This window comes from Stegastes partitus, unplaced genomic scaffold, assembly GCF_000690725.1.
Source record: "Stegastes partitus isolate 25-593 unplaced genomic scaffold, Stegastes_partitus-1.0.2 Scaffold1563, whole genome shotgun sequence".
In the NCBI taxonomy this organism is placed as follows: Eukaryota; Metazoa; Chordata; class Actinopteri; family Pomacentridae; genus Stegastes; species Stegastes partitus.
The window spans coordinates 16,607-44,359 of NW_007579294.1; the positions used below are offsets into that span (position 1 = coordinate 16,607).

Here is a 27,753-nt window from a genome sequence, read left to right on the forward strand (position 1 = left end):
AGCCCGAGTCCGACCGCGCCTGTCTGTTCGGGACGTCTCGGCTTCAGCTTTCACCTTTTCATTACAGCCTCTTTTTTCTCTTCACACAGTTTGGGTTACATTTAGACGTAGCTGCCTGGACAGAAAACTAAATGTTTGATGCCGTCCATAGAAACGCATCTGAAGGTGTTTGAGTAAGAAGATCCGGCCACATGTCATCTGTCCGTGAAGCCTGTGTTGTTATAACTGGTGTTGATATTGAAAGATTTCCACCGCGGCGGCGTTCCCATCTGCATTCCAGCGTGCTCCATTACCTGAATGTGATATGGGGCATCTCCCCAGTGCATGCACGCACGCTTTCCTTTAGTTATTGGAGACGGGTTCGCTGATATTGAAGGAAATTGCCTTTCCCCAAAACATGCTTCAGTCTCGAGATGTGCTTTTCTTTTTTTTAGAGGTTTTTGCTGCATCCTTGTCACGTCTTATCCTTCAAGATGCAATGTTTTATTCTGTTTTTCTTCTCTGCACAGCCCACCACTACGCCATCTCCCTCTTCCTTCTCTGTCACTATGTGCTGTCGTTGCTCTTCACGTGGTTAAACTCCTGCGTCTCTTCCAAGCTCAGCATTGTTCGGCGCTGCAGAAAACTGAAACCTCGCGTTGTTGAAGTTTTTTGCGCAGGAGATTCCATGCAAGTTTGTCTTAATGAGGCACATTTAACCCTCTAAATCCCAAAAACCCAGTTTGAAAGGCATGTTGTCTTTAAGAAAAACAGCATCTATCAGTGTGAAAACAGAGAGAATGATGAGATTGAAATATTCATCTGTGATGTGATGTTTTGGTTCGGCAACTTAAGTGAATCTCAGCTTATAATTGCGATATTTCTTCAAAATCACAAATTCTTTATGCATGAATTCAAAATTTCCGTTAACTAGATTCTGTGAAAAACAAAAAATTCTGCATTTTTTGCCGCAACTGTGAAGCCCTTAGTGACTTAGCTGCGACCAAAACTCGCATAAGAAAAATCCAGAGACTTTTCGGCTGAACTGCAGGCAGTGTACGGAAGCACATTAAAAATATTAGTCACAAAATACATCCGGGTTGCAGAGTTGTTGTTTTTTTTTTCCTCCAGTGTTGGCAACATAACACCTGTAGGCTGGTTTTCAAGTTTTGTAAAATAAATAATCAAAGAAATTCAACTTTCATTTTGTCTTTTTGTGTGATTTATAGCATTATAACTCTGTCGTAACGCACCAAAGACACTCCTGAGTTCCCTCTACATCTAGTCATGGTTGTGTTTCCGTATCGGTGCAGGACTTCATGTTGCAGAATAGAAAACAGGGTTCAGAGGGTTAAAGAGGAAGAGTTTCACACAAACGGCTGCAGACAAACAGGCCAGTGATGCCGTGTGAAGCCTGAATGGAGGGAATGATGTGTTTGTGGCTGCAGCTTGAGAAGGAGGGAAAAGAAAGGGTGGATTTTCTCTTTCTTTGTTTCCCTTTTGCTATCTGTTAAGCCATCGTCCTCTCGGATTCTCCTCCGACCTGTTCCTCCTCCTCTCCCCTCTTCTTAACCTCCTTTAAACCGAGATTACCGCGACCCAGAGCTGGATCCCGTCCAGACTCCAGAGATCCGGGAGCTTTGCACACGACGGCAGCATCTGTCGGCCTCCCTTTGTAAACACACCAACACACACCAGGATTGTCGTGCAGTCGCGTCCTGGATATCCGACTGCGTCCGTCTGCAGGCTGCCGGCCGGCCGGGCGGTGGGTTTGTAGGTTTGCGCGGCAACTCGTGGGCGTGTCCCCGCACACGTTGAACACATGCGGGATCCAGATGGTGACAGACTTGGCTCGCACCTTGGCCTTCGCTGCTCCTCCTCATTCTTCTACTCGCCACCCTTTCACCGTTCTTTACCTTCCCCCCTCTTTTCCACCTACAGTGTAGCTGGCAGCAGCACACGCCTGTGCTCTTTAACTCCACTGTTCCTCCCTGCTTCGTGCTGTTTGTGCAGTTTTACCCTCCACTGCTACACATTGCACCGATTAGTCAGTCTGTACTCACAGTTTGTCCTTTTAGGAGTTTACATTAGATGTACGGAATCCCAAAGAGGACAAAACAACTCATCACATAGATTCATTCATGAAGGTATATATAAATATTAGTGATGCACAATATTAAACTTTCTGATATCACCGGATAGAACCGTTTTGAAGCAATGCATTTAGCAACAGCTGCAGTTTAGGAAATCCTTTTCCAAGCAGGTCTGACTCTGAGTTTAAAGTGTTGTGTCGATGGTTTTGCAGTTCCACGCCGTCCTCCTGGTGTGACAGTCATGTGGTCTCATGTGGTAACGCTCCATCACATGGTTTGAATCTATTATAGTCAATAGTGAAGAGGGAAAAAAAGCAAAAAAATTTAATCAGATATTTTCCAGCTTCACACACGATATAAATGAAATTCTCTGATTTTTATCATCTGTCGTCAGTTTTCTGTGATTTATGGCTCATTTAATTGAATCTAATTAGATTTTCTGTTTCAGATCCATTATGGATTCTTTCCCGCCTTCTTTTTTTGCTTGTTTGTGAGCAGGATGAACATTACATAAACCTCTTTGATCGTACGTTTTGTCTCCACGTGAGGCATGAAGTTTCTTTACAGTGTCGCTCCCTGCATTAATTTGTTTTTTTTTTGCTTGTGAGCGCCTGTCGCAGCGAGGAATGCGCGCCTTCCTAACTGCACATTAACTTAACTAGCGCCGCATCAGATGCATAATAGCACGCTGTAACTTCTCTGGTGCCGTTTTAGCTCCAGCTACCAAATCATTCCGGGGCTAATTCTGGGGTTTGGTTTCCACGTCTGTGTCTTATTTTAGCTTCTTGGTGCTCGTAAGTCCAAGAATCTGTGAAAAAAAAAGGGCCTCGCTGAGAATGCTGTGAGCTCAGGTGTAGCTCCTTTTATTAACCACCTGATGCTCTTCTCCTGAGGTGTTGTGGTTGTTCCTCCCCGCTGATCCTCGGCCTGTTCATTAGACTTGTTAGTGAGAAGATGCTCCTTATGGGATCTTCTCGAGCATCCCGAAAAAATAATCCTCAGGAAAGCAAAACGACAAGATGCTTCAGAATAACCTTCAGAAAAAGGCTCCATTAGCTGATGAGATGCTCCGTCTCGCCTCCAGTTTCCTCTTTCTATTTAATCTAATTTGTCTTTTCCCACCTCTGCTTCTTGTCTTGCAGCAACGTTCGCCCGGTAAAGTGCTGTTCGACCTGGTGTGCGTGCATCTCAACCTGTCGGAGGGAGATTACTTCGGGCTGGAGTACCAGGACCAGCGCAAGATGACGGTATTGATCAGCTGTTCTGGACAGAAATGTTCATTTTCCTCATTATTGTCATATATCTTCACCTTAAAAGCCTCATTTTCTGTCTTTCTGTCTGAACCCTCTGATTTGCCACCAGTTCCTGTCACATTTTAACTCACTATGGCTCATTTTTCACGACTATATAAAGTCCTGGACTTTTTTGGAAACAGAAGAACCATGACTAGAAGTAGAGAGGGCTTATGTGAAGGATAAAATAATAATGCCGTACATCACAGAAATTACGGAAGCTGAAGTTAAATTTATTTGATTATTTAGTTTGCAAAGTAAAATTGAAAGTGCAGTTATCAATCCTGGAAAAAACCCTTTCCTCTGCATACTATAGATATTTCACAACTTGCATAGTAATTTCTTTACGTACAGTCGTCCTCAGATGTATTCATAGTCTCTCATTAAAGAAGGAAAAAAATCTAAAATAAGTTGAAATTGACAAAAGTAATAATAAATAAAAAAATTATGAAAATCATGACATTGCTTTTGAATTGTGGTTCCACAGAAATGTGGAAGAAAAAAAATTTTCAAATAAAATCATGCGTGATGGGACCCGTAAACTAATATTTGGTTGAACAACCCTTTGAGCCAATCAGTGCAATCAGGTGTTTTCTGTAACTCTAATTTGTTTTTTGTTTTTTTTAATTATTCCTTTCAACCACAATTCAAAAGCCATGTCTTATTTCACTAAATTATAATTTAGCAAATTTTTATTTATTCTTGCTTTTTTCAGTTTCTACTTATTTGAGTGTCTATTGTGAATTTTGTCTTGTCTTTAATGGATTTGTCTGCTGGTTGCAGCTGAGGGACTGAAAACAGTTTTTAAATGAGACATGCTGAAAAAATGATGAAATATTTCAGGCTTAGATTTGGTTGTTTTTCTTGACGACATGTCACAAATGAATCCTTCAAGGGCCATTAAAAAGCTAAAAATACGACTATTTAATCAATTTTCTCAGCTTCTATCTGTGATAAATGGTCTCATCTTGGCAACAGATAACCTGCCAGCTGCTTTTATATCCAGAAGGTTAACACCACCTTTCATCATAACTTTATTACCTTTGTTGCTTGCAGCTACAGACATTTTCAACATCTTATTTTCTTGTTTGTTGTTCGGCTCAAAGCTACATTTATCATCTAAAATGTCTTTTACGGTACGTTTAGTGAGGTTTTCTCTCGTCAGCTGGGATGATCTTCAATCTTCTCAGCGCTCGCAGCGAGATTCTTTCTTTACTTTCAGGTTAATGACACGGCTGCGCTCTGAGGTTAGCCACATGTAATACAGGCGATGCTTTCATCTGATACAAAACACAACCTTGACCTGCCTACAGGTTTTCCACATATGTCACAGAGGAGCAGCTGGTTTGTAATAATTTACAGATTTGCTGGATAGAATAAAGGAGGAGGATTTCTCTGCAGCACAGTCTCAGCGTTGAACACAGACGTCCGCTGTTGCGCTTCACCGCCTTCGGGGCATCAGTTGTTTTGAAGTGGATCGATGGAACAAATGATGCAACGTCGAAGAAATAATTACAGCATTGTCGTCGGCTCGCATGCACAGGAAGCTGCAGACCCACGCACAGACGCCATACATCAAGCGGGTGACATTTAAGACGCGTCAAAGGCCATTACAGGCAGCGTCTGAGGCGTTTGGATGTAATGCGACGATGACGTCGCTCACATCGAGTGCACTCATGTGTCCAGTGGGAATTTCCGCACTAATAGTGTCGGCGTTTAAATCGACGACAGCTTAGTGCTGCGAAAACCCCATATCAAACCGTTCCTGAATGTTATGCAGGACAATAACAGTTTAATCAGCATGCTTTAATTACGTCAAAGACTGATCTATAGGCAACAAAGCAACTCAGTCACAGTTTTTAACCGGATATTTTCATTTAAAGATATTTTCCTTCAACTAAGTACCAACTTCCAAAACCCTCTAGGAAATAATTGGGATTTTTTGTGTTGGAGCCTAGCCACAAAAGACCCGAACGAACCCCATTGTGGCAGGGGGAGCACTAACGACTCACATAACGAGGGGGAGGAGCAACAAACCCCCAATTGAAGCCGAAACTCAGGTGTTAATGGCTCCTTAAGGATATGAGTATCTGGAACTCCCAACTAGTCAGTCAGAGCTGATGAAGCCTCTTGGATGAGAGGTGGAACGTCTTCCAGAAACTCAAGAAAGTCCAGTTGCTATTATTAATCTACCAGAACAACCTTTAAAGAGATGGTTGGTGTCATCAAAGGAGCTTGGGGCGCTAGCATGGAAGCTAATGGATGGAACTGCAACAAGATGTGTTCCAGCAACCTAAAAAAGCCAAAAAATCTGAATCACTCATCCACCGTTTTTGATTATTCATCCTTCAGAAACTGAAAAAACTGAAGTGAACATAGCCAAGACAGGTGTTACCAGTACTGGGGAAAAAAATGTAGACTCTACGTACAATTTAAATTTTTGATTTGTTGCGATGCTTTTTTTATATCTACGTGTTAACGCTGCCTGCAGTTCAGTTGAAAGGTTCTTAAGTTTTTTTCACTGGACTTTAAGGGTGCTTTTTTTTACACAATCTGGTTCGAGTAAATGTTTTTTCTTTTGGCAAAATTTTGATGAAGTCATTTAGCATAAAGTGCGTTTGATTAAATATGGCAATATCACCCTTAAATTTACGTAAGTCTCCTGACGAAACCGCCCCCAACACATGATTAGTTCAATGAAGTTGATAATCCAACCTTGTTTTGTTTGGTTTTTACTGTGTTTTACCTTTTCTGGCTCTATTAATTGGTGTAATTTGACAGTTTTTCAAGATATTATCTTATTAAAATCAGCCGTTGGGTTTTCAAATGGATGAGTAACGCTGTGCACTTGTCATGAACTAGCTATAGAGACCAAAGCAGTTCTAATATGAGGCTCTAAACGTGTTTATTTCTGCTGTAAAGTTTGACATTTTAACACGGATGTTTGCAAGGGGGTTGACTCAGTTTTACTGCCAACCCCAAGTGGCCGTTTGAGGAACTACAGTTTATGCCGCTTCCATGTTCTGCTTCAGGTGGACCTCATACAACCCCGCTGCCTCGTTAAAGTCAAGCGTTGCCCTGAGCTGAACCCTTGGGAAGGATATGACATGTTTATTTTTTCAGAGATCTTTTATACCAACTAAAATAAACCCGACCAGTAGATTTTAGGATTAAAGCTTCCTGGCGTTTCCACTGTAGCCCATCTGCGGCAACTCAGGTTACATAAACACAGCTGACGCGTTGGGAGTCCTTTCGGGAACGACGTGATCTGTTTCCTCATCCCTTGAAGGAAAAATAAGAAGCGGGGTGTTGCTGATGCGGCTGCTGTTTTAACCGCGGTGGGAAAAATCCTCCAGCGTCAGCCTGTAATGATAGCGAAGCTGTTCTGTGTTCTCTGCAGGTGTGGCTGGACCTGCTGAAGCCGACGCTGAAGCAGATCAGACGTAAGTAGCTTTCGGAGATTTTCTGTTGCAGTGTCAGATCTTCACCTGACACCAAATGATCAAACCTCAACAATGCTTTTTAAACCTGATAAACGATTGTCTAATCTTTCTAAATCTGCCTCTCTTTTCCCTCCTTCAGGACCTAAGAACACCATCCTTCGCTTCGTGGTGAAGTTCTTCCCTCCCGACCACACGCAGCTCTTGGAGGAGCTGACTCGGTAGGTCTTCTCGACAAACCACACCTATGCGAGGAAGAGTCTCTTAAATTAGGTGCCGTTTGGCCGTCGGCTTCCTGTCTGGTCGGGCTGTTTTTCAGCCGTCCAGGAGAAGTTTCTGAGCAGCGATTTACGCAGCTGAAGCCGAGGCCTTGTTCTCGTGTCTTTTTGTTCTTTCTTGTTGTTGCTCTTGGTCGGTCGCTTGCCATTTATAACACATTCATATCCACATGCCTTGACATCAAACTACTTTTTTATTTTTTTTCTTTTCCGCACCCAAACACATTTTAGTTTGCCGTCTGGGAACCTCGCTCGTGAAACCGCTTGTTGTTCTGAAAGGAGACCAACGCTCTGACCGCCGCACTGTACAAGAAAAAAAAATAAGACTTTTCATCCCAGACAGACGCTTTTATCCGCTGAAGGATCTTAGCGCTCCAAGATTAGATTATATTCCCACCTCCCGCCTCAGTTCGCTCCACCTTCTTGTTTAAAAAGTGTAAATTATCTGCGGCCATCTTGTCTGGCTGCTGCTTGTTTTGTTTAGTCTGACTGAAGCCTATCAGGGCCCAGTGTTTGTCTGAGCGGCCTCCTCCGTCCCACAACCAAAAATAGAAATCAGAAAATGATTTGACCTTTCGCATTTTCCCATGATGTTCCCTCAGCAGCCCCAGATGGGGACGAGAAGCAGGAAGTGCCTCCAAACTACAACCGCTCACAGTTTTTTATTTTGCACCGCCTTTATTTTGGCTCATTTTTCACTGTAATATAAAGTGCTGCATCTCTATGGAAGCAGCACAACCATGAGTAGAAGTAGAGAGAACTCAGAAATGTCTTATGTGCAGTGTGACGCCGTTATAATGCCACGAATCAGACAAACAGAAACGGAAAAGTCGATTTTTTAAACAATTTACAGTATTTTTTCAGGTACTGTGAAAAAATGGCGACTCAGCATACTAAAGATATTCTTAATTTATTATCTTTTATCTGCATAAACACAGATAACCAGCTTCAACCAAAAAAAAATCCATTAATTTTTGTCATCTAAGTGTTGGTCACAGATGAGTCACCGATGCCGTCATGGTTGCGTTAATAAGCGTAAAATATTTTGTTTTTTCCAGAACATGGCAGCAGTAAGTGGTTTATTTTTCACATTTTTTTTAAGTGAGACACGTAGAATAAAGTGGTTTTGATGAGATGTTTTAAGCTCAGATCTGGTTTCATGATTTAACTGAACATCACAGGTGAGCAGTTCAATTACCACTGGAAAGTTGGACATTATTTCTATTTTTGATGGTTCTGGCTTGGATAAATGGTGTCATTTTGGAGATTTCAAACAAAAAAACAAACATGGTAGGTTTAAGTCAGGCTTTAGAAAGTTGATATCCGGCTAAATTTAAGAAAGCCTGACTTTTGTCGAGCTGGTGTGGATTTCACATCGGATTCGGCTGTTTTTCTGCACGTATATGGTTCGTAGCTGAAGCAGGGGCCTTGTTCTCTTGTCTTTTTGTTCTTTTTTTGCTTGGTGTTCTTGGTTATTTGGTCATTTTTAGTTTGGCTTTAGAAAGTTGATGTCCAGCTAAATTTAAGAAAGCCTGACTTTTGTCCAGCTGGTGTGGATTACACATCGGATTAGGGTGTTTTTCTGCACGTATACATCAAAAGTGGCACCAAAAACAGAAAACCCTCCCATCCTGATGAATTTATTTCCCGGTAGCGAGCTCCCATGACAGCTAGCAACAAGGAAAACCCTCGAAGGGTCCACGTGAGTCCTTCTGATGGAAGGAGTAGACATGGAAAACCCAAAAAATTGAATCTGTAATCCACTGAAAACTGCAAACAAAATTTAATTTGACGACGGAACACCGCCACCGGCTCATTTTCCACCCAGTTCGTTCCAGTGTTCTTGTATCACCAGCTGACTGCGGCGTTGAACGGGAAGTGGGCACGCTGCCTTTTTTCCTTTGTTTGGCCCTTCAGTGTTTCCTTTGATGGGTAATGTGGGCACGGAGCGACCAAATATGTCGATGGAGGAAAGATTTCTTTGTGGATATATCAAGCTGTCATTGGCCTTTTATTGGACGTGGGACTCCGGCCAAACAGAGCTGCTCCAGTGGGGTCAAAGAGTTTTGATGCTTATATACGACAACAGCAAGAGTTTCTTATACGTTTTTTTTGACTAATTTGATGCATTTCACTGTAAATTCGTGCATCTTTCCTGAATTGCTGCTATTTGACTCCAGGCAAAAATCAAGACTCATGGAAGCCTCGTTGGTTTTATTAGCGAGTTAATCACGCAGTTATAAAAAGGTTGAATTGGGTATCACATTAAAAGACGCTGTGGAGCGTTAATCACACTCCTGCACACACACCGATGCACTCTGGCAGCCTGCCCACTGTTTGTCCTCTTACAGTAAACAGAGATCCGATGAATCAGCCGAGCTCCGGGTTCGCTCTGGGGGAAAAAATTTAAAGGAATAGTGCCAAATGTAGTCATTTCATACTGAGAGATTGTGCTTGTTCTGTCATTAACTTCACTTTTAGCCTAAAATATCAAACAAATACTCTTAATGTCAGTTGTTTTAACCCTCTGAACCCCACTGGCAGGCTTGAAAGACATGTAATCTTTAAAAAAAAATCTCCAAAATGCACCATTTATCACAGCCAGAAACTGTAAAAATAGAGAAAATCATCTGAATTGTCAACTTTCCCGCAGCTCTTGAACACATCATATGTAACATATGATTCCATCAGAGAAAAAAGAAACTTTATTCTACACGTCTCATTCATAAATTGCTTAAAAACAAACTGTTTGCTTTAACTAGATTTTGTCAAAAACAAAAAATTCTGCACTCTGCGGCACAAATGTGAAGCTTTTAGTGACTCAGAAGCATCTGAACTGCTGGCAGATAACTTATATATAATTTATAGGCATGTATGGAAACAACATGGACGTGTAAATAGTGAAATATCAATATAATACATAATAGTAATATAGTAGGTAGGGTTACTATTTATCCAGTATTGATAACACTTTGTTTTTTCTGTTTTTGTGTTTTTTTAAAAAAGGTGTTATTATGGAGTAGTGCCAAATTACAAAAATAAATCAAGAAAAGAATAATAAAAAAAAGTGGAAATAAAAAGAAGAATAAATAAAATAAAATAAAATATGAATAATGTGGCGATATTATTCAAAAATGAATCCATAAAAGAAAAGAAATATGAAGACAAATAAATAAAATAATATACATATATATATATATTTTTTTTTTTTCATTATTTTTCAATTTTATTTTTTTTACTTTTTCAGTTTATTTTTTTCTCACTACTCCATACATTATGTACAAAAATACACAATATTATTAAAAAATCCACTTATAATCAGAATAATCATCCAATCAGAATAAAAATATCTAATTTCATCCCGTCAGTCTGAGCAGACTTAAATCAGATTGAGGAGGTTGGTTTTAAAACTTCTTTTTGGTTAAATATTAACGCTTAATAATCCTGTAAATGCTTGTTCTTGGATGCATGTTTTGCTCCACATTCTGTTTTTACAGTTTCTGTCTCTGATCAATGCTGTAATGTTGGCAGTTTTCAATCGGGTTCAATAAATACTGACTTCCATGGAGCACAGATCACAGTATAAGCAGCTGAACGTACGGTTAATAACAGAAAAGGGCGTTTCTCTCAAGTAGCTGGAAGTCGGTGAACGCCAGGGATCGGCAGCACTCGCCGTCTGAGTGTATATAAACAGTAATGGAATTGCTTTCAGCGCCGCTGAGTTTGTGGAGCGTGCATTAACCTCGTAACCTCTCCCTTTCTGTCCTCCGTTTTTCATCTTCTTCTCTCCTCCCTCTTCGCTCTCTGCTTTCCTTCCTCCAGGTATCTGTTCGCCCTGCAGATCAAACGCGACCTGGCCTGCGGTCGGCTCATCTGCAACGACACCAGCGCCGCCCTCATGGTGTCCCACATCATCCAGTGTGAGTGCAAAACACAAACCATTAAATGTGCAAAAAGGATCTTTAACTCAGCTGCCAGGAGCAATAACTGAATTAATAAATCAAAGTCCAGCTGAATGCTTTAAATAAAACATCCCAGCAAATTAAATCAAACCGTCCTCTCGTAATTCCGCGTCTACAAACTGTCAGACACAATAAAACACAAAGCAGAGGTCTGTATCCGAGGAATTAATGACGGAAACGTCCCGTATTAGTGGATTCTCTGTGGACTTTGGTCATTAACTCGGGCAGAAAAGTTCATTTGAGGCAGAAGGTGACGGGCAAAAAAATGTCCCCGTGGTTTTCTGTAAATGACCTTTTTATGTGCGAATAAAGCCACGAATAGTTCTGAATAACAAAACAGCTTGAAGAGCTCGGCGGAGCCAGAAAGTTTTCCATGTCTCAGAAGGGCTTCAGTCACATCGTGGGAGGAATTATAATAGAGGACCATAAATCAACACACATATGACAGATATTCTGTTATGGGGGGGGGTCATGTAACACCCAATTATTGATCGTATGCTAATATTTCTCATTAAACTGTGATACTGATAATGTCAGGTTTGTTATTTTGTTCTCAAAGCTGATGTAAAGCAGCACAGACATCCACAGCTAACAATTCTGTAAACCTTCTTCTTCGTGGATTTCTATTAAAACACTGCACGTCACATAAATGAGAAAAAAAAAGTACATTTTTACACTAATAAAAACAACAACATTTACCAAAAGTATCTCAGAAGTGACCCACATGAAACATATTATTCTGTTTCTGCTCATATTAGTAGATTATTTGTTTTTTATCACATTTCTGATTAAATGCAATTTTTGTTGTCGGTAAATTATGACATTTTTGCCAAAGTTAAATTTATATTTAACTACAAAAGTTGAACGTAAGTGATGGACAATTAAAGTAGCAGGTGTTTGCTGCCATTCATAGTTACCACATTAAATATATTTTAGCCAGATGAAGGTCATGCATGTGAACAAAGTTATTGCATGCTACCTGTAGTACCTGGTTGTGCCACCAGGTGGAGTCTCGAACTGTTTTATTCGTGTTTCATTACATTGTTGGGCTTTAACTCAAAACAGGGCACCATGACAGAGACTTCTGAAGCAGTTAATGACCTCCGACTAGACATTTTCAAGAACTAACCAAGTCATTGGTAGCGTGAAGATTGCGTTTTCGTAGTTGGGGGGGGGGGACCCAGCAGCACCTTGAAGAGTGTCCCGTCTACCATACTCTATTCACATTCATGATCAGTCGATTATCGGTTGGTAATGCTGCCGATCGTCTGAAAATTAGCATCCTAAAAAACACAATGATCAAAAAGACAGATAAAATAATCAGAACAAGGGTCGCAGAGCAAGAAAATATGAGCTTTTCTTAACGCCGATGAGAAGACGTGGGTGTCTAGAAGAAAATTTAAAAGCCCGAGCTGAACGTACATGAGAAGCTAAATTCAGACTTTGAGCCTCCATCGTCTCCATTTTCGTGCCTCGATGTCCAAAGAGCAGAGCATCTGGTTGTTGGATCTCATGGCGCTAAATAAGATATAACCTTTAAAACCAAACAATAAAACCTTAAAGTTCTTTTGCCTGTTACATTTTGTTCCAGCTGTAGGGGTGTCTGCTCTACTCCCACATGTGTAGAAATACAATAACTAAGTGGTAACAAAGGCTTTTGATGTCTTTGTGAGAGTCTTTACCACGAGTCCTCACCTATAAAACGCCATTATTGGAGGCTACAGCGTAGTTCAGCAACATATACTATGATTTATGTGTCACCTAAAACAGAGGCTCCCTTCGACACTGACTCATATTTTGCATCATTTACCGTTGAATCCTTTACGCGTCGTATTTAATGAGCAGCTTGTGCCCTGCAGCAGCCCATCGCCGCCACTGTTGTCATTCTGCACCATATGCGGTGGATATAGGATGCACAGATTCGGTCTTGCGGACGGCGCAGCATGCTTAAGAACATCGCCGGGTTGTCATGGTAACCGCCGGTGCCGAGCCGGCGGGCGGTTCAGCGTGTGGGGTTGTAGCTGCTGCTGTTGAGCAGATGGAGGCAAACGCTGCTCATCTCATCTCCAGCACAGCAGACAAGGATGGAGTACAGATAGATGATAGGAAAGCCTTCCTCGTTCCCTTCCCTAACCTCCTACCCTCGTCTCCTACCGCTCTGCATCTTTATTTAATGTCATCCGTCCCCCCACTTCCACTCCAATAAATATTCATCTTCCTTCCTTCCTTCCTCCAGCCGAGATCGGAGACTTCGACGAGACCCAGAGCTGGCAGCACCTCCTCCACAACAAGTACCTGCCCGACCAGGACGCCATCAGGGACAAGATCACCGACTGCCACCGCAAGCACGTGTGAGTTACCGCCAGGTTTGCTGTGTGTACAGGACAACATGGAAACACATTCAGCTTTCAGGGCTGGAGTCAATAAAATGTCAGTGAGCAGTGACGGATTCCCAGAGTTCCACAGAAGTCTCATTTAGTTTCACCAACAAACCAAAATGTTTACAATCAAATGAAAGTGAGACAAGCCTCAAATCAATCAGAAAGTTATTGTACGGATTTAATTCTCACAGATTGTAGGTTGTATTTTAATTATTTAATTTGATATACATTTTAATTAAAAAAATATATAAAATTAAAGAAAATAAAAATATATTTAAAAAAATATTGTAAAAAATAATAATAATAAAAATGAAAAAAAATTAAACAAATTAAAAAATGACCTACTGTGGTAATATAAACCCAAAATGTGATGTCCAAATATGAGGTGAAATTTGTTAAATATTAAAAATTCTCATTCAAACATGTTTTAAGACAAGATTTATTTTTTGTATATTTGTTTTTTTTTTTTTAAATAATCGTCATATTTAACATTTTCAGAATCAACTTTATTGGCCGAGTTTGTACCCACAAACGAGGAATTTGACTCTGAGCTCTCAGTACAAATCAGAAAAAAAGAAAAAAAAGTACCAAAAATAAGGAAAACGTTGAGGAGTAAAGAAATAAACTAGAAAAATAAAAATAGGAGCAATTGTTGACATTTTTCCAAGAGTGTTTACTTCGACACTGCCTGCAGTTAAGTCGAATCAAATTTTCTTTTCTTCATTACTTTTTTATTTCTTCCTTATAGAATCATGTTAATTTCAACATTTATTTATTTATTTATTTATTTAAATGTATTTGTTCATTTTAAAAAAAATTTTTTTTTATTTTTACAATTTTAGCAGTTTCTACACTTTCTAACTGACATATTCTGGTGATTTTATTTTATTTTTTAAAGACAACATACCTTCCAAATCTGCCGATGTGTTTGGATTCTGTTTAAAACTCAAAGAATGAATGTAAAAACACCACATGTAGCTCAAACACGGAACCAGAAGGTCAACACGTTCCGGGCGGAGGAGGCACGGCGCGCCTTTTAATCGCCAAACATCTACTCTGCTGATTTCACAACACATTAATCTCAGGAAGGTGCAAAACAATCTGGGTCGCTCTGACGAGACCTCGCTGTTTACCTGCAAATAGCTGCTCGGGATTATCTTGGCTCGGAAAACAGGACTGAGCTGAGCTTTCCTCCGACCGGGGATCAGGTTCTGGCCGGCTTCAGGCTCGGAGGTGACGGGACGGATTGTTTTTAGCGTCAACAGGCGGCGCGGGGATGTTGATTTATGTGGACTCACAAACACACAACTGTTACACAATCGACGCATACGTCTCCCTCCTGCAGGCTCGTTTATCTCTTTAACCACAGCTGCCAGTGCTCACGCTTCTTCTAAATCTCTCCCCTGCAGTGGTTTCCATCTGCAAACAGAGCACATGGCAACTCCCTCCGCGCCCCTGGGACCACACACACACGCTTCGGCTGCAAACACATGACAAATGCTTCTTTTCTGCGTGTAAATTCCCCCGAAAACTCCCAGATAAGAGCTAAAAAAAAGCAAAATTGCTAACTCGCTGGTTAACACATCCTCACCCTCCCCTCCTCTCCTTCAGTCCCTGGGCCTCCCCTGGCCGTCGCAGGAAGGAAGTGGCCAATTCAGCAGCTTATACAGGAAAGCGGAAGCTATTTTCAGATTTTGTGAGGAAACAAACGTCTTCTGTGGCAGCTGCCGGATCCTGCGGTGTGTTTTTTTCTAGACTTTAGATAACAACAGAAAACTGGGGAGCTCACTCGTCGATTTCCTTGAAAGTCGAGTCATCAATCAAACGTTGCCATGGCAACTGCATCCGGCGCCCACCTATGTGTTGTGTGAAAACTCGTGGTTTTATCTACAAGCAGATAAGGGCTTAAATGGATGTTTTGCTGCTTGTGATTGAGGAATCTTGATAAGCGATGGGCTGATTGATCGATGGTTCTCCTCCACAGCGGCCAGACTCCGGCGGAGTCCGACTACCAGCTGCTGGAAATCGCCCGCCGGTTGGAGATGTACGGCGTCCGCCTGCACCCGGCCAAGGACCGAGAGGGAACCAAGCTCAGCCTGTCTGTGGCCCACACCGGGGTGCTGGTTTTCCAGGTAAGACCTTCTGCATTTGTATTTATTAAAAGATTTTAAATCAGCACAGTGTGAGAATTTGTCCTAATTTGTCTGCTCCATTTTTCATTTTTTGTTAGAATAATCAGCAAAAATGGCTCAAATTTGAATCCTCGTTATCATCACTAGTATTAACGTTTCATATTTAAAGCTGCATGAGGCAGAAATCTGGATAAAAGCAAAACAAAGCAAGAAAAGACACCAGAATTTCAAAATAAAAGCCCTCCCTCTGCAGCTTTTCTTCTTCCTTTCCCACCAAGTGCACATGTACGGCAAACGGTTTCAGCATTAAAATTACAGACGTCAACAACATCATTAAGGCTAGTTTGAATTACGCTGTAGTCAGAATTTTTATCCCAGATGTCTGTAATGTTGTTCTGATCAGTCAAAATGACACATATGTGTATTTTACTTTGACGTTTGAGATATTTGCAGCTACGATGTTGACTTGTCAAATTGTTGTGCGTGTACTGAGGCTCCTCGGTTTCTTTTTTTGTTTTTTTTTTAATTGTTTTATGGTGTAGGTAGCTGGAAAATCAACTTTTTCTGCTTTTGAATCAGACTTTCCATCAACTGCATTTAAAACGAAACAACGAAATGTGATTGGCCAAAGTCTCCTGTCCATTTCCATCTGATGGAGATTCTCTAAAGCCTAAAACAAAAAAGAGAGAAGAGGAGTTTTGTTTTGGAGTTTTTGCCAAGCAATGCCATAAAAATGCTGACTACTGCAGCTTTAGCATCAATCTAATACATTTATAACATATAAATATGGATGAAATAGTAAAAATTTGATTCGAAATGGAAACAAAAAGAAAACTAAATTGGCCATTCTCACCAAAAATTAGGCGTAAAAGCACCTCTGAAAACGAGAAATTGGCCATTTAATGTGAGATGTCCCTCAAAACCCGTCTGAATTTCCACTTCCATCCATCTGATCACTTGTGCGCCTGGTTCGACAACATTTCTGACATCCTTGTGCTGAAACATGAGTTGCGCCAGAGATATTTACAAGCCTGAATATAGGTTCGAACTAACTGGTATGAGCTGTAAATTCCTTAAATTGCGACGTCCTCGGCTCGTCTCAAGGTGGAAGGTTTTCTCGTGCGAGCAAAAAAACCATCATCTCTGGACCGGACTGACCCCAATTAAGTCCAGTCTGCACTATTTCTCTGCCCCGATTCTTCTCCCACTTTTTCAAAGAGTGCTGGGTTCTTCAACATTCAGCTGATACGACAGCTTGATTAATTGGATCCTGAGGTTTTGAGGTCGGCCACCACCCAACGCAGGAAACCCCTTACGTTGGAAAGAATGCACCGAGTGGTCGCCTTTTGCTTGTTTGATCTTTTGTACTTCGATTTTAGGGATAAAGAAGTGCACACACAGGTGTATTTGCAGATTGTAACGTTCTTGATTTCTTCTTTCTTCAGGGCTACACGAAAATTAACGCCTTCAACTGGTCCAAGATTCGCAAACTCAGCTTCAAGCGCAAAAGGTTCCTGATCAAGCTGCGAGCCGACCCCGCTGTAAGTCCACCTCACCTCGTTATCAGTTAATTCACTCATTGGTGTTTTGTCATTGGCCACTGTGGGCTCATTTTTCACTGCAGATAAATTTCTTCCGACAAAAGTTGGACCAAACAACAACCTGGAATCAACATGTACAACGTTTATCCAAGTTCCCACAAGTGTTACGAAGACTGGGAACTAAAATGTTGACTCCAAATTCTAGAGATTATTTTTTTCTATTAATAATTTGCTTCCGTACTTATCTGCTGTGTCTCAACCCAGTTCAGCTGAGTCACTTCATGGCTTCATGGTTGTGTGAGGAGCGCCAGACTTTTTACTTTTGTCCAGAATGTGGTTAGAACAGGGCAGAAATTTAAATGAGACATGCAGAATAAGAAATATTCATCATGTCATCGATGAGCAGCACATAGAGTGTTGAAAATCTGTCAAGTCTTTCTGTTTTGGCAGTTTGTGGCACCAATAAATGGTGTCATTTTGGGGATTTTAAAAAACATAACAACCCTGCCAGTGGGTTTCAGGTTCCAGTGGGTATGTAAAGAACTTCAGGGTACATTTTTAATAGTTTTATATTGATTTTAAGGGTTTTACTTTGGCTAAAGTGACCCAAATCCATTTTTTTTGCCCCTATGCGACCTGTATCTGATCTTTTCATGACAGTCTGATTTTTTTTAAGGCCACTTGGATATGTGGTCCTAACTCCAGTCGGTATCTGATCTGTTCGGTGCAGTCGGGCGGGCATTATGGCGTTACAGCCACTTGTATGTTTTTTAAAATTGCCGCTCTCGCCTTCCTATAGCACGTTGCTAATGTCAATTCTGTCACACTTCCTGTTTAATGCGGCTTCTCTTTCTAGCAAACCATTTGCAGGACGAAGGTCCAGCTCCAGAATGTATTTTTGCGAGCTAGACCATGTGCAGGCGTCTCTTTCTTTACTGTCTTTGTCTCACTTCTTGGCCTCGTCACTCCGTCCTCCAGCAGAACGCCCATCACGACACGCTGGAGTTCGCCATGGCCAGCAGGGATTGCTGTAAGATCTTCTGGAAGATCTGCGTCGAGTACCACGCCTTCTTCAGGCTCTTCGAGGAGCCCAAGCCCAAACCCAAGCCCATCCTGTTCACCAGAGGGTCCTCGTTCCGGTTCAGGTGAGGATAAAGACAGAAACGGAAGGAAAGGAAACACCTGCGTTCATCTTTTCTTTGTTTAATATGCTTTTTTTTCTCTGCTTGCACCTGCAGCGGTCGAACCCAGAAGCAGATCATTGATTACGTGAAAGACTCTGAGCTCAAGAAGGTTCCCTTTGAAAGGTTAGCTTCATGATCCATAGCAGTTACTGTTGTAGTAAGGGCTCATAACAGTAATCAGATTCCTCCATTAGCTGATCAGCTGCACATGGTTTGAGCTCATCTCTGCTCTTTACAGGAAGCACAGTAAGATCCTGTCCAGCAGCAGCATGTCTCCGCAGTCGTCCTCCTTCAGATCGCAAGTGCCAAGAGAGGTAAACGCACACTTATCCAGACTGCGACCTTCGTTCACCTACGTTCTTGTGTTTTTCTCAGAACCTGACTGCATATTTACAGGCCCTTTGTTGTTTATTACCCCTCGGTGTCTTTCTGGAGCTGCTGAGTACAAAGCGGTTGTTGTGCCGAGCAGCTTTCACGGGGAGTGAATGTGTTCGATTGTGTGCTTTCTCTGAGGCCGTCGATGCAAATCGCTGCTTATTGCAGGTCATTAATTCGCTTTAACCCTCCGAACCTCAAACAGGTTCTGGGCGTCTTTTGCTCCACATTTTTCCTCACCAGGAGGTCCATTCTTTACCGCAATATAAAGTCCTGCACCTCTACAAAAACAACTCGGAATCAAAATTCACATAATTTTTTCCAACTGCTAAAAAAACTGAATATCGACATCGGTGATATCGGTTATTGACGATATCAGAAATCTTAATATCCGATATCGGTATGAGCCAGAAATTTTGATATCGTGCATCACTATTTAAAACCTATTGGCTCTTTGGTTTTTTACAGATTCTGACTCTGATAAATGATGTAATTTCGTTGCTTTTTTTTAAAGATAGCATTCATTTCATACTCATCGGTGGGTTTAAAAGGTAAAGAAGCCCAATTAAACTAAAATTCTCCCCTTCTCTCCACCTCAACCCCACCACTCTTTCTTATTTCCAGAGTGCCATGTCGGTCCAGATAGCAGACCAGCCCGACTCGGCTAGACTGGTCCATCAAGCTGAACTTAATGGTTCAGAGGAGCCACCGGCGGTCGCACATCCCACCAACGGTTTCCACGACATATCGGCGGCACCCAGCTCAGACCCAACTCAGCCCCGACAGAACCACCACCACGGCATGGACCCGCAGCTCCTCAACCCAGGTCCATCCTGCAGGGCAAACAAAGGCAGCAGCTCCTCTATTCCTTATATAGACTGCAGCGACATAGACAGTGAATGTGACGTGACAAAGAACAACAGGGCTACCAGGGGCCACAGCAATGCAAATGACAGCAATGAGGATGAGCCTTGTGTGTTAAATAGGCACAGGGGTAGCGTTGGTCGCAGCGGAGGGCAAGCTGGGAGTCTGTTTGGGGTTGTGAACGGGTTCTACCACACCAACCACCAGGGAGTGATGCAGCAGGGTAATAGAAACGCGGTAGATCAGTCCCCGGTGTCCAACAAGTTTAGCCACGAGCTAACAGATGAGGAGATTTTGTCAAACGGAGGCTCTTTTCACGGCCGCGTCCCGCTTCACAGCACGCTGCTGGATGAGATCTTTCAGGGTCGAGACAAGCGAGGCGTGCCGTTAGGGCGACCGTTGGGAAGCGGGACTCGGAGTCAGTGCTCCAGCCCGGTGATCAGCAGCTTCCACCACCGCACGAGCTCGCTGAGCCACGCCGAGATGACAAACGGTCACGGTCAGCCGCGCTCGACCTCGCGATGGGACGACGGCGGGCATTATTTCACTAAACGTCCCGGAGCAACTCCCGTCGAAGCTCCCGCTGTCCCGCCGCCATCCCATCCGCCGAACCACTACGGCAGCTACTCCCCGATCACCTCAAACCGCACGCCGCCGCCGCATCTGGCCAAACCGTACAACAACAACAACATGAGGAACCGCTCCGATACCGATCCGTTCATTCTCAGTCAGCTGACCTCCACCCCCATCCACCACCATGACCCGTACCGCTCCGGGTTGCACGGCCAAGCGCCTTGTTCCGCCCCGATGGAGCGAAGAATGATCATAACCAACGGCAATCACGGGAACCTCATGGTTCCGGGTCAGGCGCGGTCCAATACGGTGCAGCGGTTGTTTGGGCGTCAGGGCAAACCCGGCAGCAACCCGCCGCGTAACAACCACAACAATCTCAACCAGCCGGTCCAAATGATCGACGGTTCTACCAGCAGCGGCACCGACACCAGCGACACGGAGTCGGACACCGGTAGCAGCGCGTACAGCCAGCCGCTGATGTACGGCAACCCGGCCGCCGTGAGCTCCATGAATTCGGTTAACTCGAACGGCCTGAACTCGTCCCCGCTGCCCCGCAACAAGTACTCCTTCGGGAGTCTGCAGCTGGAGGAGGCCGACGACGGCGAGGGCGAGGAGGAGGAAGGCTGCTACCGCTTTAACGAGGAAGACATAGGCGGTCGAGTTTTTAGCTGTTGAGCTTCGAATTAGCAGTTACGATGCACAATACATGAATACAATCCTCTTGTTCATTTAGAATATTACGGATAAACTGACTAACCGTTTGAAGCCAGTTTTGTCTGCTGAGATAATTCTCTAATCTTTACGTTAATGAAGAACCATTATTATTTGAATACAAGAAGTACCTTTCGGTGATCTGATAGTATAGATCTACTTCACTTTTATACACTTTACACAAAGGTTCTAACGTATTTTTTGAGGTCTAGAAATAGAGACGTGAAGTCCTGCCTCTTCCGGTTTGCCCCATGTGACTGTATCTCTGAAAAAGTACAAGTACAAGGCAAGAGACCCCATCTATCCTTCAGTTTAAAAGATATATTTGCAAGTCAAGAGAGTTGCCGAATGTCATGAAGACTGCTCAGTGAACTACGTCTTTCGTCTGGCGTCATATCAGTCACTAGCAATGTTTCGCTTTGTTCTTTTAGACGAAGGGCAATAGTCTTAAGGAAGGTAGTGCCACAAGTAAGACCATGTTGACGGCTACGTGAACGCGGCAAACCTATCTGTCTGTATGATGTCCACAACAGGTGAACAGTGCACTGGATTTCTGGAGAAACTTTCGGATTTGTTTGAGCACCGTCTACCAAACAAATCAAAGTCCAGCAGCGACTACTTACAATCATTAGTTATAAAGGTGTGGATGACGGAGACTCACCTTTTTCAACTTGCGAAATCATCTTTAAATTGTCATACATGCGTCATTTATGGCACCATTCACGACGACTTTACGTATTTTTCGTAGGTGGTCCGCTGGAAGAGGCGTGGCTTCACCTCTCCGTAGACGTTTTTGAAAAAAACTGATTTTTTTTAAATGTTGGAACAGAAATATCTTCCCTACTTTTAGATAAATCAACTATAATCTCTGATTGTAGTCTTTTTGCAAGGCTCTTTGTGAAAATTTATGAAATGAGCGTAGATGTTGTTTGAAGAAAAACCTTCCTTACAATGTGCCATAACTTTAAAATTGTACATTCAGTGTAGATGCATGTGCAGATGAAAAAAAAAAAAATCTAGAGGAACACTTTTACATCTTTTTTGGGAGACCTATTTCGACGGCTCTTCCTTGTTTGTCTACAAAAATCACTGGTTAGCGTTGGATATATTCCATTTAGGAGGAATTCTGTTGATTGTAGCTGAGAAGTGAGAGAAACCTTCTCGTTTGCTGACGAACTGATTGGCGCTGATTGCGACGCTGGTTGGGTCAAGCAGGATCCGCTGCTGTTCGGTAGCATTAAACCCTTTTATGATTGTTTGTAGTGGTAATGTTTCCCCGTTTGTAGTGTTTCTCTAAATCAGACTTTTATGATTATTTGTCTCGTGCAATAGAAGGGCTTTAAGGTTGTAGCTGGAGTTCATGAAGGGATTTAATGGAGAGGGGGATTCGTGAAAGGGGCGTCTTTGGTTGGAATCAGTGAGCTGGGAGATGGTCCCCCTTCTACCTGTACAGTGTATTTGAATGTTCTTGGTAGAGAAAGGCTTGTAGAAAAAAAAAAACTGTGTTTAACGTGAGAGCTGTCGGGATCAGGAGGAAAGCCGGTCTGCCTTTCTCATTCGGCTGACGTCCTTCTCTTCTGAGCACTTTTTAATGCTTCCAGTCGATTCCTGTCCGTCCGTCCGTCCGTCTGTTTGTTTGTTGTGGGCGACTTGCACTGTAATTTGGATGTTTGTGGTAGAGCCTTTTTCTAGTAAATTCTCTTTTTTGTATTTACCCTTAGTGGAGGAATTGGAATAGATTTGCATCAATTAAATCGTTAGGGTCGCGTTCAAACCCTCCCTAACCTTTGTATCTGTATTTTTGATAATAACTGCCTCTCCGACGTTTCTACTGAAGATGTATTTACACTGTATGCGCTCATATTTCTATTGCTTGGGCTTTTTTTTTTTTCTTTCTTTCTGTGGTTCTTTTTTCTTTCTTTCTTTCTTTCTCGGTTTAACACGCACAATAAGCGACAAACAAACAGCCTTCAGTCCTCAAACCATCCATAGCTGTGTGCTTTGCTTGGCTTGGCCCCTGGCATGCACGACAACCACGAAACAAAGGTAACCCGCTGTTATCTTTCACTTTCTTCAGAAGCCGTTTTCTTACCTTGTTCCAGTGATGTTTACCGAAAAGGCTTCACATCCCCGTCTCTGTCATTGGCTGGCTGGCTGGCTGCTCGCTGCAATGCACATGTGTTTTATCTGCAGTTTGAACAAGCTTAACCCTCTGAACCCCAAGACGTTTCTGGGCGTTTTTCTACTGGAATAAAGTGGCCCGAGATATTTTACTACTTCCATTTTTACAACCTCTACAAACTAGGCCTTTTTCGTACAACTCTGGAAAATATTTTGCAGAGTTGTATCCTCTGACAGCTTGCTGAGTACCTGTTCCTCCGTTTTTGAGCCATGCTGCATTTATTTTATTGCTCAAATGTTTTTAATTTTGCCCTTAGTCGCTCTAATTTGTTTCCTCCTATCTGCTTTAAATGCGCCAAAGAGGTGCAAGCATTTTATTTCTGGCAAATTCTTTTAACAAGACATGTAGAACAGAGTGATTTTGCCATTGATGCATTTTCTGACAGGTTCAAAGACCGTCAGAAATGTGAAAATCTGACGGTTCTTTAAGTTTTTCAGGTTTGGGGGGTTCAGAGGGTTAAGAGGATGAAACTGGTGGGTTCTTCTGTTGCACTTCAGTATGGTACTGCTTGGAAAAAAAATGTCTTTACGTCCCAAAAACAAACTCAAGAAAAGCAGAATTCATAATAAAAAAAAGAATACTCAAAATGATTTTGCTTTTGGGGATAAAAGGCATATTATTTTTTTTCCTTACCTTCCCACTAGCAGGACGAATTCTAAGGTTACTGATACTTTTGCTTCCTTCGTCTAAATGAATAAATAAGCACCAAAACGTCACTTTACATCGTGCATATTGAGAGGGGCTTTCTGAAACATTAATGTCAGGGGTTCAAGCTCCAAGGTGACTTAACTGGGACTATATATCATCAAGATTTTATCGCTTTCCAAACGAGCTTCTCTTTCCTCAGAGCTACTGCTTCTTCCTGAAACCAATGTTCACGCTTCTTCACGCTTTGTAAATGCACTGTGTGTGTTTTTCAGCATGTTTTTTTTGGTCGGCTGGGGAGAAAACGAGCGCTGCTCTGGCGCCGTTTCTCACCGTTTTCCTTTTCTCCACTGTGAATGCATGTTAACCAGGCTAAAGAATTCCCTGCTTTTCTGTCATTCGGCTCTGTTGTTGCTCACTTTGTCACTCGGTGTTCCTGTCGTGGGGCTCTAAATGGTTCCAGATGTTTGAGACGTAGCTGGTGCAGTTAACCCAACAACAAAGTGTATCTTTACAGTTTTTTCTGACACAAACTTGTTGGATTTAACAATTTAATGCCTTTTTTTGTTGTCACTGCACCCTCATGATTAATTAACTGCACCGTGTCTTTTTCAAATATTTAAGAACCATTTGTGTTTTCCGCCCCGGGCTTCCTTTCCTCAAGGAACAAACAAGGCCGACTCAACTCCAGCGCTCAGAGAGAGCGAGAAGGCGAAAGTAGACAAGACACAAGTAAAGTTAAGCGTAATGCATAATGTAAGTGCAGAAAAAAAAAAAAGATATCTTCGAGAGTCGAGGCGTTTTATTTTGTACGGCGTGAAAGTTTGAGCATTGTCAGAAGTTGGACACACACACAAACATGAATGCTGGAGTCGAGTCCACCTTGTCTTTCTGTCACCAAGCAGCACTTGCAGTCAGTCACTTCCACTGTTTTGTAATTTTAATGTGCTGTACATACAGTAACAGACTGCTAGATTGTGATTTTATGTTGTAATTTGTATGTTTATGGCGTTAATCAGAGCCGAATTTGCTAGATTTACTTTAAAATGAAAAGTCAAATCAGTTTTTCTGCGATATACGCGCTGTGGTGGTGGATAATCTTGATATGTTCATACTGGGTTGGGAAAATGCACTTTTTTGACTTTTTGTTGAGAGTTGGATGACGAGATTGATGCTACTTTCATATCTATGTGAGGAACAGGAAGCTACAGCTAGCAGCTAATTAGCTTAGCTTAGCAGGAAGCTTGGAAACAGGGGAAACAGCGAGCCTAGCTATGCCAAACACAACAAAATCAACCTGTTTGCACCACATGAGCGTATTATTTTACTTATTTGTATGAAATGTGGATTGCAAAAGCAACAGGTTGTGGTTTTAATAAGATTTTGTGACCTTGGTTGTCATTTGTTAACTTTGGGCAGAGCCAGGCTAGCTGTTCCCGGTCTTAATGCTAAGCTAAGCTAACTGACTTCATGTTTGGCAAACAGATATGAAAGTTAGGTGCGAATATTGACAGTGTTTTCATATCTTTGTGCTAAATATGAAGCTACAGCTAGCAGCTACTTAACTTAGCATCACAAAAAGACAAGGAACAGGGGAAAAGCCTAGGCCTGTCTAGAGGCAACAAAATCCACCTGTTAGCAACTTGAAAGCCCATTATTTTACTCCTAGTGTTGTATTTGTTTAATCTATATGCCTTTTGTTAGCTTTGGGCAGAGCCAGGCTAGCTGTTCCTGGTCTTAATGCTAAGCTAAGCTAACCAACTTCATATTTGACACACAGTTATGAAAATTAGACAAGAATATTGATACGATTTTTATATCTTTGTGCTAAATACGAAGCTACAGCTAGCAGCGACTTAGCTTAGCTTTGCAAAAAGACGAGGAACAGGGGGCTAGGCTTGGTCTGTCTAGAGGCAACAAAATCCACCTGTTAGCAACTTGAAAGCCCATTATTTTACTCCTTATGTTGTATTTGTTTAGTCTATACGCCTTTTGTTAGCTTTGGACGGAGTCAGGCTAGCTAGGTGTTTGTGGTCTTAATGCTAAGCTAAGCTAACTAGCAGCATATTCAGCATACAGACATAAAAGTGGTATCAATCTGCTCATCTAACTCTCAGCAAGAAAACAAACCAGCATATTTCCCAGTTTGTGAAACCATTTTCTTAAATTTAGCTGATTTAAATGGTATTTTAGCATCACACCTGTGCTTCTCTTCCTGTTTACATCACACACTTTGACAGACTGACTTCTTTAAAAGGAATAAACCAGCTTTCTGGCTGTTCTTCTAAAACATGGAGATTGGTGGCGGTTTCAGTTTGCATGTCATGTATTTACTTGACTGTCTCTTATGGTGCATGTCGAGGCTGTGAAACTCTAATAAACGCTGAGCATGCAGAGGTCGCACTGCTACCAATCTAGCGGAAGAACTGCCAGGAAGTCTTTCCAAAAACGACATTCAAACGTTTCCCTTAACGCACACTGACCACGAAGTCGAAAGCTGCACTGACTCACTGGTTTTCTCTCGCTCTTGTAACACTTTGTATTCCTGCACATCTGTCCTTCTTCTTTTTTTAATTATTATTTTATTATTTTCACCTTCAAACATCTACTGGATTTTGTTTTTCTTTACTCTTCATCTCTTTAACACTGTAACTGATTGTGTGCACTAGTGTCAATAAAGAACGACTTTGTATGTCCGAAGAAAAGGGACTCGAGAATTTTGTGTAGCGGGTTCGTCGAACTCCCCCCTAGCCCTTTTCCAAACCCACCTACCTCGGCCTGCTTGGACTGTCTTGTGTTGTGGTCGTAGCGTAGTCCGTTTCGTCAAGTGTTGCGCATGAGTCCACCCGTTTCTGTCTGTATTTTCTGTTGCACAGCCTCGATGAGTTTGTCGTTTCCCTGTTTGTCGTCCTTTTTTTTCCCCCTAGCGTTTGTAGTTCTTAGTAGTTTTCTGTATGGTGGTAAGTTCTTTTGTAGCACCACCACCCCCCCTCACAGATCTGCACTCAGTGGTTGCCATGGTTTTACCCATGATCCAGTTTGGTGTATAGCAGTGGACTCTTTGGAAACTTTGGGCAAGTATACAGTCGCAACCATGTAGTTAACGTCTGTAGTGACTTTAGCTGTAGTGCTTTTTAATTCTTCTGTTTGGATGATTTTCAGACCAGACTCCTGTTAGAAAGCAGCTGATTTTAGGTGCCACCTCTGTAGACGATCATCACACCTACTTCTAAACGAGACATTTTTATTAAGCACAACAGCAGTATTTGTCTTGTTACTAACACTTTTTAATATAGCTCCTTACTAACAATCTACTCAACTTTCTTTACTGTTTTCTTTCTCTTTTTTTAAAACTACTACTTTAAAAGTGGATCCAAATAGAAGAAGTAGATGTAGCCTAGTTCAGGAGTGCTTCTGTCATGTCTGCCGGAACATGACAGCTGCTAAATTTGGGTCATGGCTTCACCGTGAAATTCACTGCCATACAGGTCGGTTAGAGGAACTATTTGGGGAATTGCTTCTACACTCTAAAAATAAAAATGCATCTATAAACCTTTTCCTTCTCTGTCAGAATTAAATGATAAGAAAGACGTGTTGGCAGTGAATTTCACGAGAGCAGCTGAATGGCTTTTTTTTTTTTTCCTATCATGTGTATAGAATTTAATTTAACACCATCCCCTTATCCTCTCCTGCCATCTTCTCTCTTATCTCACTCTTTGTTCTATTCCCGTCCCCGCTTCCCTCCCCTTTTTTCTATTTTCCTATTTCCCCTTCTCCTCTCTCAGGAAGTCCCAGTTCGCAGGACTCTCCGATGGGAAGTCCCCGCGTGGTGGTCAACGGCAACGGCTCGGTGAACGGGGAGGGCGTCGCCGACGTCCTGGGTCCGGGGCAGATCCCCGAGGGTCAGCAGCTATCGCCGCTCACCAGCCCGCTGCTCACTGAAGCTGGATACGTCCGCAACGAGGATGAAGACGAGGCGAGGAGGAAGGTGGGCGTGCAGAGAGGGAGAGGGTGGATGGGAAACATGAATCTTGAAGGTCACTTAGATGTTGCAGTAATAAACTAGAGTTGAGTTGTCTTATTCAACACTGTCGTAACCGATTGGTGCTCAAAGTAACCCT

General features: G+C 42.3%; 1 protein-coding gene and 1 long non-coding RNA gene across 2 annotated transcripts in view; both read left to right on the forward strand.

Moving 5' to 3' along the window:
* The first annotated feature begins 3,091 nt into the window (after positions 1-3,091).
* LOC103371320 (FERM, RhoGEF and pleckstrin domain-containing protein 1-like) overlaps positions 3,092-27,753 on the forward strand; it is a 39,160-nt gene continuing 14,498 nt past the window's right edge. The window contains exons 1-12 of the mRNA XM_008300595.1: positions 3,092-3,319; positions 6,765-6,807; positions 6,947-7,025; positions 10,905-11,002; positions 13,281-13,395; positions 15,410-15,557; positions 17,003-17,098; positions 18,077-18,243; positions 18,337-18,405; positions 18,521-18,596; positions 19,282-19,483; positions 27,418-27,620. Of these exons, the coding sequence (XP_008298817.1) occupies positions 3,092-3,319; positions 6,765-6,807; positions 6,947-7,025; positions 10,905-11,002; positions 13,281-13,395; positions 15,410-15,557; positions 17,003-17,098; positions 18,077-18,243; positions 18,337-18,405; positions 18,521-18,596; positions 19,282-19,483; positions 27,418-27,620 (1,524 nt within the window). The remainder of the gene's footprint in view (positions 3,320-6,764; positions 6,808-6,946; positions 7,026-10,904; positions 11,003-13,280; positions 13,396-15,409; positions 15,558-17,002; positions 17,099-18,076; positions 18,244-18,336; positions 18,406-18,520; positions 18,597-19,281; positions 19,484-27,417; positions 27,621-27,753) is intronic.
* Positions 21,011-26,332, forward strand: LOC103371317 (uncharacterized). Its single transcript, XR_520938.1, has 2 exons — positions 21,011-25,130; positions 25,426-26,332. It is a non-coding gene; the product is annotated as an uncharacterized LOC103371317 (long non-coding RNA).